A 14,473-nucleotide genomic window follows, 5' to 3' on the forward strand; every position below is an offset into this window, starting at 1 on the left:
AATGTTGCCTTGGCTCCTTAACTAGTTAAAACTGTATTTAAGGAGCAAAGGACTTCCCTTATGTGAAATTACATTGTTCTTAGTGAAAATAATAGATTTAATTAATACAAACTATAATTTTGAATAAACAATAAAAAATCTCTATTTTCCTTTCCTGTGTTTATTATTATTATTTTTTTTGTTGCGTGGGTGCTTAAGTGTGTGTATGCATAAGTGTGTTTCTGAATGTGACTGGTGTGTATGTGGATGGGTGTGTGTGTGCGTATATATGCATGTGTGTGTGTGTGTTGTATGGGTGTAATTAAATAATTAAACGTTTTCGTAATTGATTTAAGCGATATTTGCTCCCAAATACACCTGTAGCTAGTATATTATGAGTAGACTTGTGTAGTATCTTGTTTAAGTATCTGAACATGCGCGTGCGCATTGTTTCTTCACCGAGAAATGCTGCCCAGGTTTTTCTCTACAAAATAGGCAAATCCTTATGACATTTGACACACAAAACGTAAAAATCTTATTATTGTTACTGTCCGCTTACATTTCTGCTTTGAACTGCTTTGAAAAGATGTCAATATTTGACATAACACTTCATGATTAATTAAAAGTTTAAAGCTGTAAGTATAAAAATAAACATAATGTATAAAAGTGGAAGCTCATCATCGAAATCAGTGACACACATCTCTAACTACGACGATGATGACGACGAAGACGAACCTTCAGAAGAATCTGCCATAAACTGGAGCAATTTGATATTTCTTCCATTTCATCCTGTCTTCAAATTTATGGTTCTATTATCGGTAATCGCGAAAAGCACATTCGTAAGTCCTGTTTGATTTTTTAAATGACACAGAACTTATCTAACCATATAATAAAATTGAGCTGTTCATGGGTTCTATATTCCTTATGTTAATGAATGATATTTTTTTCTAGGGCCCATTACAAGCAGTATACCCCGTTATATATTGTTCAGATGTGCTGGATTATAATAATTATTTTTACATATTAAAGTTTTTTTATATGTATTGTTCTGATGTCATCTATGGTATTGATACTTGTCTGCATATAATGCATAGGTAAGGTATACAATAATGGTTATCGATCCTTAGTAACACAACCAAGAGATTCGTTGCAAATATCGCGCAGCGCTCGCCCTCTCTGTGGATGTCGAGTGGTTGCCGTGGGACTAGAGAATGATCTCTTTAACAGAAATATGAATAAAACTAAGAACTCTACTTATGTTATCTTCTTCTTGTTTATTACCCGTTAAAACTTTTAAGTGAAAATCCATCTATAAAGATTAGCAAAGACTTTGTTTTTTTACACACAAAATTGTCACATTCCATTATCTATTAGGTCCTATAGTTTTTTATTTTTATTTTAGGCAAGTTACGGACGAAGCAATGAGACGAGAATTTTTGCCTAAATCAGCTTTTTTGCTTCTGATTGATATATTGTGTATCATACCATTCTTTCATCTCATGAGCTATAATATTTGTGCGGTAGTGGCATTCTGGCCCAATATGTTGTCTTTCATTGAATTTATAACGTGAGTAATCTAAAACAATAATAGAGAACAGTTTACTGGCTAATTCTTGACAAGAGATTACTTCTTTAGATTATTCTTTAAAGAGTAATCTGTGGATTCAAATTAATAATATTCTGATACATTCTAAAAACTTAAAACTACAAGCTCGCAGAGCAATCATAGTTCAAATAATACGGATGTTTTAGAAAATAGCGTGATTAGAATTACACAATTATGTAATCTTGTGTTATGTCGTTCTTATATGTGATGTGTTTTGTTTCTCATTTTAGAATTTATAGGGTGGCAGAATATTTTTCTCTGCTCACCACACATGATAATATTAAACTGTTTGTCGGTTTTACAATAATGAATGTTATAACTGTCAATTGTATCACATGTGTTTTAATTTTGATGACATACATCGGGCTCTGTGATACATGTACCGGTACTGGGTATTACAAGGACTGGAGGAAATATGTCATGTATAAGGTACAACTTTGGTTTATATTTTGACATGATTTTATTGTAAAAGTCAAAGGTTAAATTACCGGTTTGAATATTTTATACACTATAAAATTTAGTTCTTAAAATTCATACCTCAAAATACTTAATATTTTGTTTCTCTAAGCGCTTGATACATAATAGCTATTCATATTTGTAACCTTTTTGGTGAACAGCGGAAATTAGATTGCAGCTTAAGGTCAATATTGTTTTTAGCATTTAAATAATGTATTCATTTTCATTTCAGTTGAATGAAACAAATGAAACGTTTACAACTTATGTTTACGGAGCTTCGTTTATATTTTTCTTTCCCGTAAATTATATGTTTGATGAAATCAAAGCTTCCACTTTAGTGGAATATGTCTTCTTTAGTACACTCATGATATTTTTCTATCTTATTTCAACTTTTGTTATCTTTCCTAAAATGATAGCTGAATCGTTGTTAAAGTTACATTGTATTTTTTCGTTTCACCCAATAGTACAGATTATAATTGGCGAGGCAAAGAGAAGGAATCCTTCGCCAAAAGCATACGTTGACGTGAAAAATTTTTACGAGTTAATGTGGAAGAAACACGATGGTATAACACGACTTCCTAATATAATGTCGGAATTACCTCGATACCTAAGAGTGGAAATAAAACAGGATCTAGTTTGGGCCGTGTTTTACCATAGTCCAACTTTAAGAAAAACATCTCGCGCGTTTCAAAGGTGGTTATGTGATTATATACATTTAGATTACAAATTACCAGGTTCAAGGTTTTTTGTTGGGCCCCACTGTTATTCACATTTGTATTACATAAAATCTGGTATAGTTCAACTGATATCAATGGACGATGGGATCACTCCTATAATTTCATTCACGAGCGGTACTATCATTGGGGACATAAGTTTCTTCCTGTCACCTCTAAAACGAATATCTATGGTTCGTTGCCTTACATATTGTGAAGTATTTTATTTACCCCGTGCAGATATTCTGAAAGCTATGCATAAGTTCCCAGTAGACAGTAAAGCAATCTTACAACGCGTGAAAGAGAAAATCAAGCATGCTCATACTCTTTATTCGTGTAAAAAGCACGTAAGAGGATTGGACAGGGCCGAAGACGAAGGTATCGCTTGGCTAAAGAAGCGATGGTGGGAGATATCAGAGGTTGTATCACATTTCAATGTGCCGGAGGATCAACACTCCAAACCATGTTTAAAGTTAGTGGAGGAAGAAGTCGTCTACCACTGCCCGAAATATCTCGGGCAATTAGTTTTGTGCACAGATGGAGAATTGCGGAAGCATTCTTTGTTCGCAAGCGTTCGTTTTCCATTACTTCTAGTTCCAAATTCTAGTTTTAGTGTGGTATGGAACAGAATTGTTGTTGCTACTGTTTTCCTCGTTCTAATATTTTATCCACCAAATATTACAAGGCCAGATGTACCAGTTTGGTTTAACTTTTTTCAATTTTGGGCTGATATTGTTTATTTGGCTGATGTGTGCGTGTCATTAATAACAACTATGGAAAATCAGGAAACGGGTCGAGTTTACTTTGCGTCTGTGATGTTTGCTCGCTTTAAAAATGTCTGGTTTTTTATTGATATTTTGTCAGCGACATGGTTCGAGACTTACACGAGGCTTATTGGAATGCCCCAATACTATTACACTGTGCAGTTCAATCGACTATTAAAGATATATGTCCTCTTTCCTAATTGGAGTTTTGGAAAAGATCCTTTGATTCATGTAATTGTCAAAGTTTGTTTAATTCACTTGATATTCGTTTATATAACGAGTTACTTGACGCTTGCATTAATTACGATTATTCCCGATTTAAGTCCTGTTAGTTTCTTTGGCGAGATATTTTGTAATCGGGGAGTTCCTAAGAATCAATGTATTTACAAAGTTCATCATGTGTTCGAAATATTTCTAGCGTGGGTTTTGGAATTTCTTTTTTCGCACAATACTACTCAAAATTTAACAGATGTTTACGTGTCAACTGTGACTGTTTATTTTGGATATTTAATCTTCATCTATTGTAAGACTGCTTTGATTGGAATATTTCACGCTTGCAATACGGGAATATCGAAGTATCAATACTTTGTGATTAATATTACGAACCATTACAAGCAATTTAAAATACATCCGGAACTATTGAGACGTTTAAATCGGTACATGAAGTGCCATTGGAAGTATTATAGGGGAATGGATGTTTTATACCCCAATGTATTGAAGAATGAGCCCTATGATATCTATTGGAAAGTACACGGGGAAGTGGCAGAGAATATAATAAGACAGTCTCCGCCTTTTCTGTTGGCCGATTACGGCCTTATCAGAGAACTTGCCTACAACGCTAAGTTTATTTTGCTTCCCAAACTATCTACTGTTATTATTTTTGGTCTCCAACCGAAAAATGTAACATGGCTTGTGCAAGTAAGTTTTGGAAATTAGTTCTCTTATATTTATTTTTTGTTTTTGTGGCAATAATCGAATATTTCTTTGAAACATGTTTTTTTTTTAACTAGGGATATATTAAAAGTGAATATCATAATAAGGAAGGAGAACTTATTAGAAGTATGTATAAGCCGGGTGATTTGCTTGCGTTCACATCGGTTTTTTTCAATAAACCGCCACTTAGAACGTACATGGCTTATACCGAATGTGAGGTATTTATTACATTCCTATGTAATTAATTGCTGGCTGAATGCGGCATTCGATGTAATTCCAAAATCAAAACAATGGCATGTTTTAAAAAAAAATCAAAATTTTAGGACAAAAACCTTTTCCACATACTAAGAATTACCAAAATTTCACAACAATCTATTCTGCGGTTTCATATTCAAACACACATTTTCGTTTTAAAGATTAAAGTTGAATTTAAATTCAACAGGTTCTCTTCATAAATAGAACTAATTTCTTTAAAATCTTAAAGCGTTATCCGCTTGAATGGTCGCAATTCAACCAGTGTTTGGAAGAATTTAAGACGAGATTTGAAGAAATGACACAAGGTTTTATTCAGAAACATAGAGATGTAAGTGTTAACTAAGTGTACTGTCTATTTTAATGCAATATTTACCATTACGTTATTCACAAAGGTAAACCAGTATAAGAAATTGCTTTAAGAGAACTAGCTTCTAAGATAAAAGAGAAATTCTGTTTATTTTGATTATTTAAACATCTTAATTACAGTATCAGAAGAAATTACGTCATCGTGTTTTTCATTCTAAGCATGAAGAAAGACGTTCTAGCCAATTAGGAGAATCAAGTGTAACTCAACACTTAACGTTTATTAGTATAACTCCTACGTCACGGTATGTATAAAGCACGAATATATAACAAATTAATATACATATTTACATTATTATTTTTTAATTGTCAATAGCGAGTGTTGTCATTCACATCTTTTAAGAAATGCGAAGATATGCTAAAACGCAAAATTTTGTATCTATTCTATCCTCAAGTTATATCGCGTGATATTAGGGGTTTTGATTTTTTTTTCTTTACGTGACGACAGAATTTTTTCCATGCTATAAAAGTTAGCACTTATCCTACTTACAGATTCTGGCATTACTGGATGCTCATTCGTGTTGTAATTGTGTGTATATCAATTATTTCGAGATCTATACAAGGTAAAAGACAATGTTCAACTATAAAAAGAAAAAACAGATAGAAAGATATATTTTTGATCATATGTTTTGGCTTTTGTTTTGAATGAATTCGATTGAATTTTAAAGGTGGTATTGGAGCTTACTGGAGGTGGCCACTGATGATTGCAGGAGCATTTTGCGATAGCATTGGATTGATCGATATCGTTTTAAAGCTTTTTGTAAGTTATAAAAAACATAGGTGTTTTAGCAAGTTTTTATGCGTGCATCAAAAAAACAGTCGACCTAACACTCGATGATAGAGTCTGTTAATAACGCGGCAAGTGATACAGTTGGTGACCCCGACGTGATCAATGTTATAGACGTAATTAAAATTGCGTTTTTCTTCTTAAAATGGACTATGTTTATAAATTTGCACATTTACAAAAAACACGTTGTTCTTTCTAATTGACCACATTATTCATCTGACGTCGCGGGCGCACAGGCGGGCTCCGATTCGTCTCCCCACTCCCGCTCCCGCGTCTCACTTGCCGCGTTATAAACAAGTCCCTACTTCGTCTCATAGAATTAACAATAAATATCCAGTACATTAACTTATCACGGTTTAATTTTACCAGAAAATGACATTGATCTTCTTGTACTGACATTGATAGGCCTATATAGTTCAATTTTAACTTTGCTTAACGGGTTAATTGTAGATGCCGTATTACGATGACCGAGGTATTCTTATAACCGATTTAAGATGTTGCCTCAGACATTATTTAACTGGAACCTTCCTGATGGATGCTATTGGTGTTCTACCAATCTATGAAATATACATCGTGGTAATGAGTAAAGTTGTTGAAGATGAAGATGCCTTGATTATTAATACATTCAGTCGATTTGCACATTTATATATAGTGATTGGATACTTTGATTACTTGGCCGATAATCCAACGGCAAATATTGCTTATATTATGGTTAGTTTTATTTTGTCTCTTAAAAACATCTCACTGATAAAACCTCTGTGCACTGTAACATCCAATATGAAATCTCCATAAATTTTATAAACAAGAAATTATTGTTAAGTTATTTAAAATTTCGCGAGACATTGTATATAAGTGGCTAAACAGTCACGTTTTTGTCCGGTATAGGCACAAGAAAAGTTTGTTTACATAAAATGCAATGACTAAAGCAGCAAGGAGTTTGTTTAAAAAAACTGATTAGGGGATTGGAGTAGGAGTGCGTCAAGTAGAGGTCCGTGGTCTCAGCCTACTCCTCTAGATTACGGGCGTGAGTTATGTTGTTGCAGTATGTGCATGTACAATTTTGTCCTTTAACAGATGTTTAAGTGGCAATTGATATCAGTTCTTTTGATGTTCGCCGTCAGCCACTATTTTGTTAAGATATGTATCAAGTTCAACTGGGACGCTAAGGGACAGTTCATCAACGCTACTCTTATAAGCAGATGCTGGTTACCTAGTCACACTGTATTTGATAATAATACTGTAACTTACGAAGGTATTGGCATGGTAAGTATTTATTACTCTAGTCATTAAAAGCCAATTCAAAATAACCATTGAAAAGTAGTTTCTATAATACAGTGCATTTTCATGGTTTGTTGGTAGATATTCGCACAAAGTTTAAATTTCGCTCAAAATGGACTACTTAGAATTGATTTGGGAAATTTTGAAGAAACTAGAAAAGATATTGGAACGTCTGTTGTTTTGTTGTTGCTTGGATGTAGTTTTTGGTGCGTAATAAATATTTTGTTGATGTTTTTAGTACACCAAATAAAATAAATGTTACATATTTATTTGCCTTTTTTCTTAGGTTCGTTCTTTGTTATAATCTTACCTTATTAGTATTACACTTCCGCGGGAACACAATATATCAACATGGAGTTTTTCAACTAAAAAGATTTTTAGTTGCTGAAAGAGTTGACGAAAAACTCATTGATTATGCCCAAGAGCATTTCAAGTATATTTGGAAAAGGTAGATTGCTTTACGTACGTACAACTGTAACTTAAGTTTCCATCATCATTACCATGAATAAATTTAAATTTGACATTTAGGACCAAAGGAACCGATATCCAAAATTTAATGAGCGATCGTATTGGTGTCGCTTTCAGGCAAGATTTGAGTTATTACTTTTATAAACCGTATGTATCTAGGTATTCAATCCATCTTTCGATTTTTTATTTTATTTTAATGGTATCTTCCATTAATATGTCTTTCGTAGAACATTTACAGCACTTAATAGCGTTCTACAAGGTGGTGAACAGTTCGAAAGAAGTATGGCAGCTGCATCTAGGCAGATGCACTTCTTGCCGGGACAAGAGTTACTAAGAGAGATGGACTTGACGCCGTGGGTGTGTGTGGTGCACCGCGGAAATGTCATTGTAAAGAGGAACGAGGAAAAACTGGCAGTGCTGGCGAAGGTTATAAACGTTGAAATTGAAGTTGTTCGAATTGGTGACACAAGAATAGAATCATCAAGGAATAAATATCGAGAAAAACGCTATCTTGTTTACAAAATAAACAATTTTTATGAGGTTTTTGTTTATCAGGGTGCAATATTTGGACAACTGGATGGTGTGAAGCCGCGACCAGTGCGTGTGTCGGCTGTAGCAGATGGTTATGCAGATGTACTAATAATACCCATTGCGGATTTCCAAGAAGCTCTCAATTATGAGGTACATTATAACAATGACATTCTAGATCTCACTAGGGCAATGTTACGCTGTGTTCAAAAAACATCGAACCACTTTAAGAGAATAAGGAATGTTCATGCTCGTGCTCGTCTTACCTCCCTTATTTTACCCTACCGTATTTTTATACCCAAAAATTCCATACACACCAATTTTACTTCTATTATGGAGTTGATTAGATTTATAATTAACTCTTACAAGTCATTAGCAATATTTTGTAGGCAAGAGCTAACTTGGAACGTCATGTAAAACATGACTTTATGCCACTAAAGAAGCCTGTGATCGAGGATCCATACAATACTGTCCAATATATACTACGTGGAAGAAAATCACTTAAACTTCCTGTAAGTAAAAATACAATGTGTAAAATAATGAATGCATTTGATGGTTTTAACATATGTTTAATATATGAGCTAGGAGTATGATAAGTTCCTGGTAAATATTCTTGCAGTGGATGACAACATACATGGAAGCGAATATCGGTACTCGATACGCCCAGTGGCTCTTCCTAACTTGGCTGATCGAGCCTGTGATTAGTTCCACAGTGGTACTTATTCTAGAGACTGTACCGGATGATGTTAAATACGATATTGTTATTCTTCTAGGCTTACTGGATATTGTTCATTTACTCAGTTTTCTTTCCAAATTTTTTGCAGTAAGTATCCATTTAACTCTTTGGTACTTAGTTGAAAACGCTTTCATTGTACGATTAGCAAAGTTTCGTACAATATTTTATTGAGCAGCTGGGATTTCCAAAGCCTTTTACCCTGCGAGTCGCACGATCGCAAAAATATGTTTTTGTGATGTTTCTGTTTTCGTTTGTTTTATTTTGTAGTGTTCCCCTTATATTATATCCTTCTACTAAGTAATTCCTTTGAATAACCTCACTGATTTTGATTACCATATTAAAAGTTCAGTAGAAAAAATCGTTCGTGAATCCAGCCATACAGTTTTTAAGATGATTTAAAATGTTTGAAATAAATTTTAACATATTGATGTTGCTTTAGGCTGAGTTAACGGTTGTTGAAGGTAAATGCGTAATGCGTTTAGTTAAGCATCGAAGGTTTCTGAGATGGGGTTGCTACTGCGACATGTTATCTCTACTTGTTCCTCTACTAACATTTGTGACTGGTAACTGGTGGTATCAATTGGTCAGGCTGCTTAGACTACGATTACTCTATGAGTTTCATAGTTACTTTTGTACAGGTTTTCAGGTAACAAGTGTTGTATATTTTTTGACTGTCTATTTCAAAATATCCTCAAAATAGAAACTCCTGAACTGTCAAGTATTCTGCTAAAAGTAATAAGATCTTGACATTACTTCCTATAAATCCATTATTCTGATTCATTTTTGGCAATTAGATAAATTATTTGGAAGTTACATGAAAATAGATTTTTATGTCTACAATTCGGTTTTTGCATTGCACGTATATAGTTAACTGTCACTTTGTTACGGTAGGGTAAAATTTAATAAATATTTCAGAGCAGAGTTGGACCAATTTTATTAAAGTTTTTGTCAGTGATATTGGTGCTTCACGCCATGACTTGTGGTTGGATGATAGTAGCATGTAGAGGTATTTATTAAAGTCTTTTTAATAAGTGAAGACTATTGTATAGTGAGCTTTGTAAGAAACATATTCTTAAATTTTTAGTACTGATGTACTTATTGTTAATTTTAGATGAAGTGTTTCCTATAAAAGTACCACCTATACCACCAGATGTTAATGCTACGATTGATTACTCTGAGTGGAGTCTACCTCAAGACAGAAAAGGTGGAGGTAAGTTAATATGAGATAGAAAATATCACATACGGGTATGAGATTTTCTACATATATACTCTATTCGTACATATAAATTACATATCTTTTAATCTATCCTTATGAAATAAAATTAGGATATCATCCTAATTTTAGTCCTCTTTCCCCTTTTACCCTTTTGTTATAAGAAAAGGATGGGAATGAAGGTGGATTTGATGTTGGAGTTGACGCATTGGAAGGAGAGATATTCTCTTCCTGTGCGTCTTCTACACCGTCGATTAAAGGTAGGCAATGCAACTGCACTTGCAGATGTCTACAGGAAGCGGTTGCTTCGCCATTTCGGCGAATTCAGGTGGCCGCTAATTCATTTGCCACCTTATAATATAAAAATAAACAATTTAAGGTTCATGAGGTTAAAATTGCAAGTTGTAAATTGATGTGTTGCATAGAATTATTATATTGGTTGAAATTGAATTTATAAACCTAGCATTAAGGCAAAATATTTGACAATAATTATTATAATCTAGGTTGTGCAAGAATGACCAAGTCCTTTATAGTGAATGGGAAAGTAAGATTCGGTTTTATTGTGCCAAAAAACTGGGCAGCTGATTACGTTGTATCAATGACGTACATATTGGTGTTGTACACGAGTACCGAAATGGAATCTGTATGTTTTTTTTTATTTATTTCATTAAAATCCGATAAGTTAAATTTCCATAGATATATTTAAATAGCACATTTTTTTTAACAAAATATGAAAAGCTATATGAATAAGTTACTGTAACGGTAGAGCTCCACTGCAGTGAAACTTGTATTAATACATAGTGATCCCTTCCGTTCATTTCAACTAAAGTGAGACTATATGTTTTAATACCTACACATTTCACAGCAGTGGAAACCATTCGTCAATGCAGTAAAATAGTATTAAAGTAACTGGTTAACTGTTTAAATTCCAGGTTGTATCTCTAAATGAGATACAAGTATATTACAAAATTGTCATAAACTTTGTCATATACTTAATGGATATTTGGATACTAAGCAGCGCAATTAGCGCTGTCTATACGAAGTTAAACGATTTGTATAAATACGACTACAAAGTGATGAAGTTTTTAATATTCTTGAGAAACACCGGCTTGTCGCCAACTCTCTTGCAGGGGGTGGACGATTACACGAGACATTTGTGGCAAAGACAAAGAGGTGTGATTGTGTGTTTATAGTATCTGTTATATTTATGAAAATTACTCATTTCAAAATTTGAAATTCAAAGTTAAAAGTTTTCTTAATATTTTAAAAATTTGAAAATCTTATAAAATGCTAGATTTTTTTTCTAGCTAGAGAATGTCTTGACGCATTTTTTTTTTCGATTTTAATTATGTCTCATTTTCCGGATTTAGACTTTGTGACGTTAAACAATTTTCAATTTTTAAGTTAATCTATACATTTAATAAAATTGGAGTGTCTGTACGTAATATTTAAAAAATAAAATAAAATAAAAGCTTTACCTATAACGAAAAAAACAATTTTTAAAACTTTGTATGTCTGTCTCTAAGTCACGTTTGTTCCGGGTAATCTCCGAAACGGATAGACCGATTTTGACGGGACTATGAAGGGAAGTTAGCTGATGCACGCGGGAATATTACATTTTTAATTTTGCGCTAACGAAGTAATACAAATAATAAATAAAATTTATTTTTAAATTTTACAATAAGACACTTTTATTTTGATTTACTTTCACTATAATTATTGTTTTATACTACATAAGTGAACAGTCCCGGCTTCGCATTCCAATTTTCATCATTGGAATGGAACCATCTATTTTGAAAATCAGTCTAGTAGTTTTAAATTTATTCATTACAAACATAAAAAAAATCACAGGCAACTGGTTACCAGAGCTTGTACAAAATGCACCACTATGTCTTCGTGAAGATATTCTTGGAGCTCTTTACCTTTACCATTTGAAGTTACCGCCGTTACTAAGAGATTTACCTGATTATTTCCTACGACAATTGGTGACGAGACTGAGCAGGGTTGTGATCTTCCCAGGTTATTATAAATTTAAACTTTTTTTGAATAAACCAACTTAAATTTGATACAACGATACTTAATAGTTGCAAAAATATGAACAACTATAAGTTAAATGAATCTTGAATGGCATATTCATTCTATTGGATAAAGTACTGCGATGTCACAGAATAGTGGCGTATTAAGTACAATTCAAACTATGAACTAAGTTTACATTGTAATCAAATTTATTATATTGTTGTATTAGGGAAGATGATTGTGCAAGCAGGGGACATATATCCTTGTATATATTTTATCCACGAAGGAGAAGTTGAGAAATGGGGAACAGATAAAAGGTTAGAGAAAAGCTTATATTAAAAGAAAGTGTTTTTAAATATATTTTTTTATTTCTTGTTATTCGAAAATGTTCTGATTTTTTTCCAGCGGCGAAAAAAAGTTGCTAAGCATATTGACTACAAACGATTACTTCGGCTTTATTCCCGGACTGTTTCCAAATTCACCATTTTTGTTTTCATACGTGTCACGAACGGTATGTACTTTACTAATACTAGCTGTCGCCCGCGACTCCGTCCGCGCGGTTTAAAAAAAAACAATTACTAGCCTATGTGTTCTACCAAACATCTATGCCAAAGTTCATCGATATCTGTTAAGTCGTTCTGCAGATACCTTTTAAAAAACATCCATCCAAACATTAGCATTTACAATATTAGTAAGATAAGGAAGTAGAAACGAAAAAAAAAAAGAAATAAGATAATTTAAGCTGAATATTCTTTTAATATATCTTTTATTCTTTAGTTTAATCTTTTATATCTTCTATTATTTTTTCAGGTTGTCGATATCGTTTCTTTGACGTATAAAGATTGGCAAGATCTTTTACAAGGTTATCCTAAAGTTAAATATGATTTATATACAGCGGCAAAACAACTGAAAAAGGAAATACAAAAAACTATCTTGTGAATAAAATGTAGTTTTTTTAAAATAAATTAGTCAACATCACCATAATCAGCCTGATTTCGTCCACTGCTGAGCGTAGGCATCCCCCATCGATTGCCACAATGCCCGGTCCAGAGCCGCCTGCATCCAGTGCACTCCCACAACCTTGACCAGTCTATCTTGCAGGAGACCTACCTACGCTGCGTTGACCTGTGCGTGGCCACCACTCTAGGACTTAATAAATTAATATAACTAATTTATTGTTTAAAAATATTAAGGATCCGATGTTCTGGTCAAGGTTGTGGGACTATCCTGGATGCGGGTTGCACAGGACCGATCATCGTAGTGATCTTTGGGGGAGGCCTATGCCCAGCAGTGGGCGTTACGAGGCTAAATGGATGGATGGATTGTTTAAAATATTTTACCTAGTGTTATAACTTTATACTATAGCCTAATTCGAAATAAAATATATAAATAAATATCGTTTCTTATAATGTTAAACGGAAATGTGTTTTTTATTAATAACAAATTGTAAAGTCATTGATAAAGCTGAGTTTAAATGGGAATAATTTGTGAAAGCGCTAACTGGAACTTTTACTAACGAGGTTAATGCGAGCTTATATTTAATTAAGATTCTGTGTGCTCGATTTCTTTCATGCGGTATTACAATGTAATAAAATAAATATGTAGTTATTTTTCTATCACAATAATAAGACTAGTTTGTGCTAGGACAAACTAATATTATTTGAAATGAATAGGAAAACCTACGTCCGCACGGTATAAAAAAAAAAAAACTTAATAGCCTATGTGTTCTTCCAGACTATGTTCTACTACTATGCCAAATTTTATCAAGGTCCGTTCAGCCATTTTGGACATACCTTCAAACATCCATTTATCAATACATCCATCTAAACATTCGAATCTATATATATAAAAGAAAGTGGTGTTAGTTACACTATTTATAACTCAAGAACGGCTGAATCGATTTGACTGAAAATTGGTGGGCAGGTAGCTTAGAACCAGGAAACGGACATAGGATAATTTTTACCCCGTTTTCTATTTTTTATTCCGCGCGGACGGAGTGGCGGGTAAAAGCTAGTTTATAATATTAGTATCATTATTAAAATTGATCGTAATGTTAACAGAAAAATTGCTAAAATAATTTTGGGAAAGGAATAACAGTTGACCATTAATTATCTGTAGAGCTCGGAGGGACACGGACCGCAAGGGCAGTAGTGGTCCCAACTTGAATGAATTAGTTTCATTAAGGGTAGAAACTATTTCAGTCTTTGTATTTAAAGTAATTATTATGTTGGAGATTGTTATAGTTCGTCTCGACCAGAATGTTTTCTGTTAAAATTGCAATTTTATTGCCCACTAGCTGTCACCGAATTGAACAAAATTTAATTAGTAGCCTATGTGTTCTTCCAGACTATGCCCTAACTCTATACCAAATTTCATCG

At 33.3% G+C, this 14,473-nt stretch overlaps 1 protein-coding gene across 1 annotated transcript; it reads left to right on the plus strand.

Annotated features, from left to right (window-relative positions):
• Nucleotides 1–159: 159 nt before the first annotated feature.
• LOC106714457 lies at nucleotides 160–13,034 on the plus strand. Its single transcript, XM_045680709.1, is given in 28 exon segments — nucleotides 160–818; nucleotides 931–1,073; nucleotides 1,382–1,546; nucleotides 1,816–2,014; nucleotides 2,274–4,436; nucleotides 4,529–4,669; nucleotides 4,894–5,034; nucleotides 5,193–5,314; nucleotides 5,562–5,632; nucleotides 5,738–5,829; nucleotides 6,307–6,567; nucleotides 6,931–7,119; nucleotides 7,216–7,340; nucleotides 7,421–7,582; nucleotides 7,663–7,749; nucleotides 7,830–8,028; nucleotides 8,158–8,283; nucleotides 8,520–8,642; nucleotides 8,750–8,953; nucleotides 9,306–9,512; nucleotides 9,782–9,884; nucleotides 9,999–10,076; nucleotides 10,583–10,722; nucleotides 11,012–11,252; nucleotides 11,931–12,098; nucleotides 12,325–12,412; nucleotides 12,501–12,606; nucleotides 12,906–13,034. Coding segments are annotated over 28 exon segments (6,156 nt in total). The 5' UTR covers nucleotides 160–635.
• Nucleotides 13,035–14,473: the final 1,439 nt, after the last annotated feature.

This window comes from Papilio machaon, chromosome 13 (genome assembly GCF_912999745.1).
Source record: "Papilio machaon chromosome 13, ilPapMach1.1, whole genome shotgun sequence".
Lineage (NCBI taxonomy): Eukaryota > Metazoa > Arthropoda > Insecta > Lepidoptera > Papilionidae > Papilio > Papilio machaon.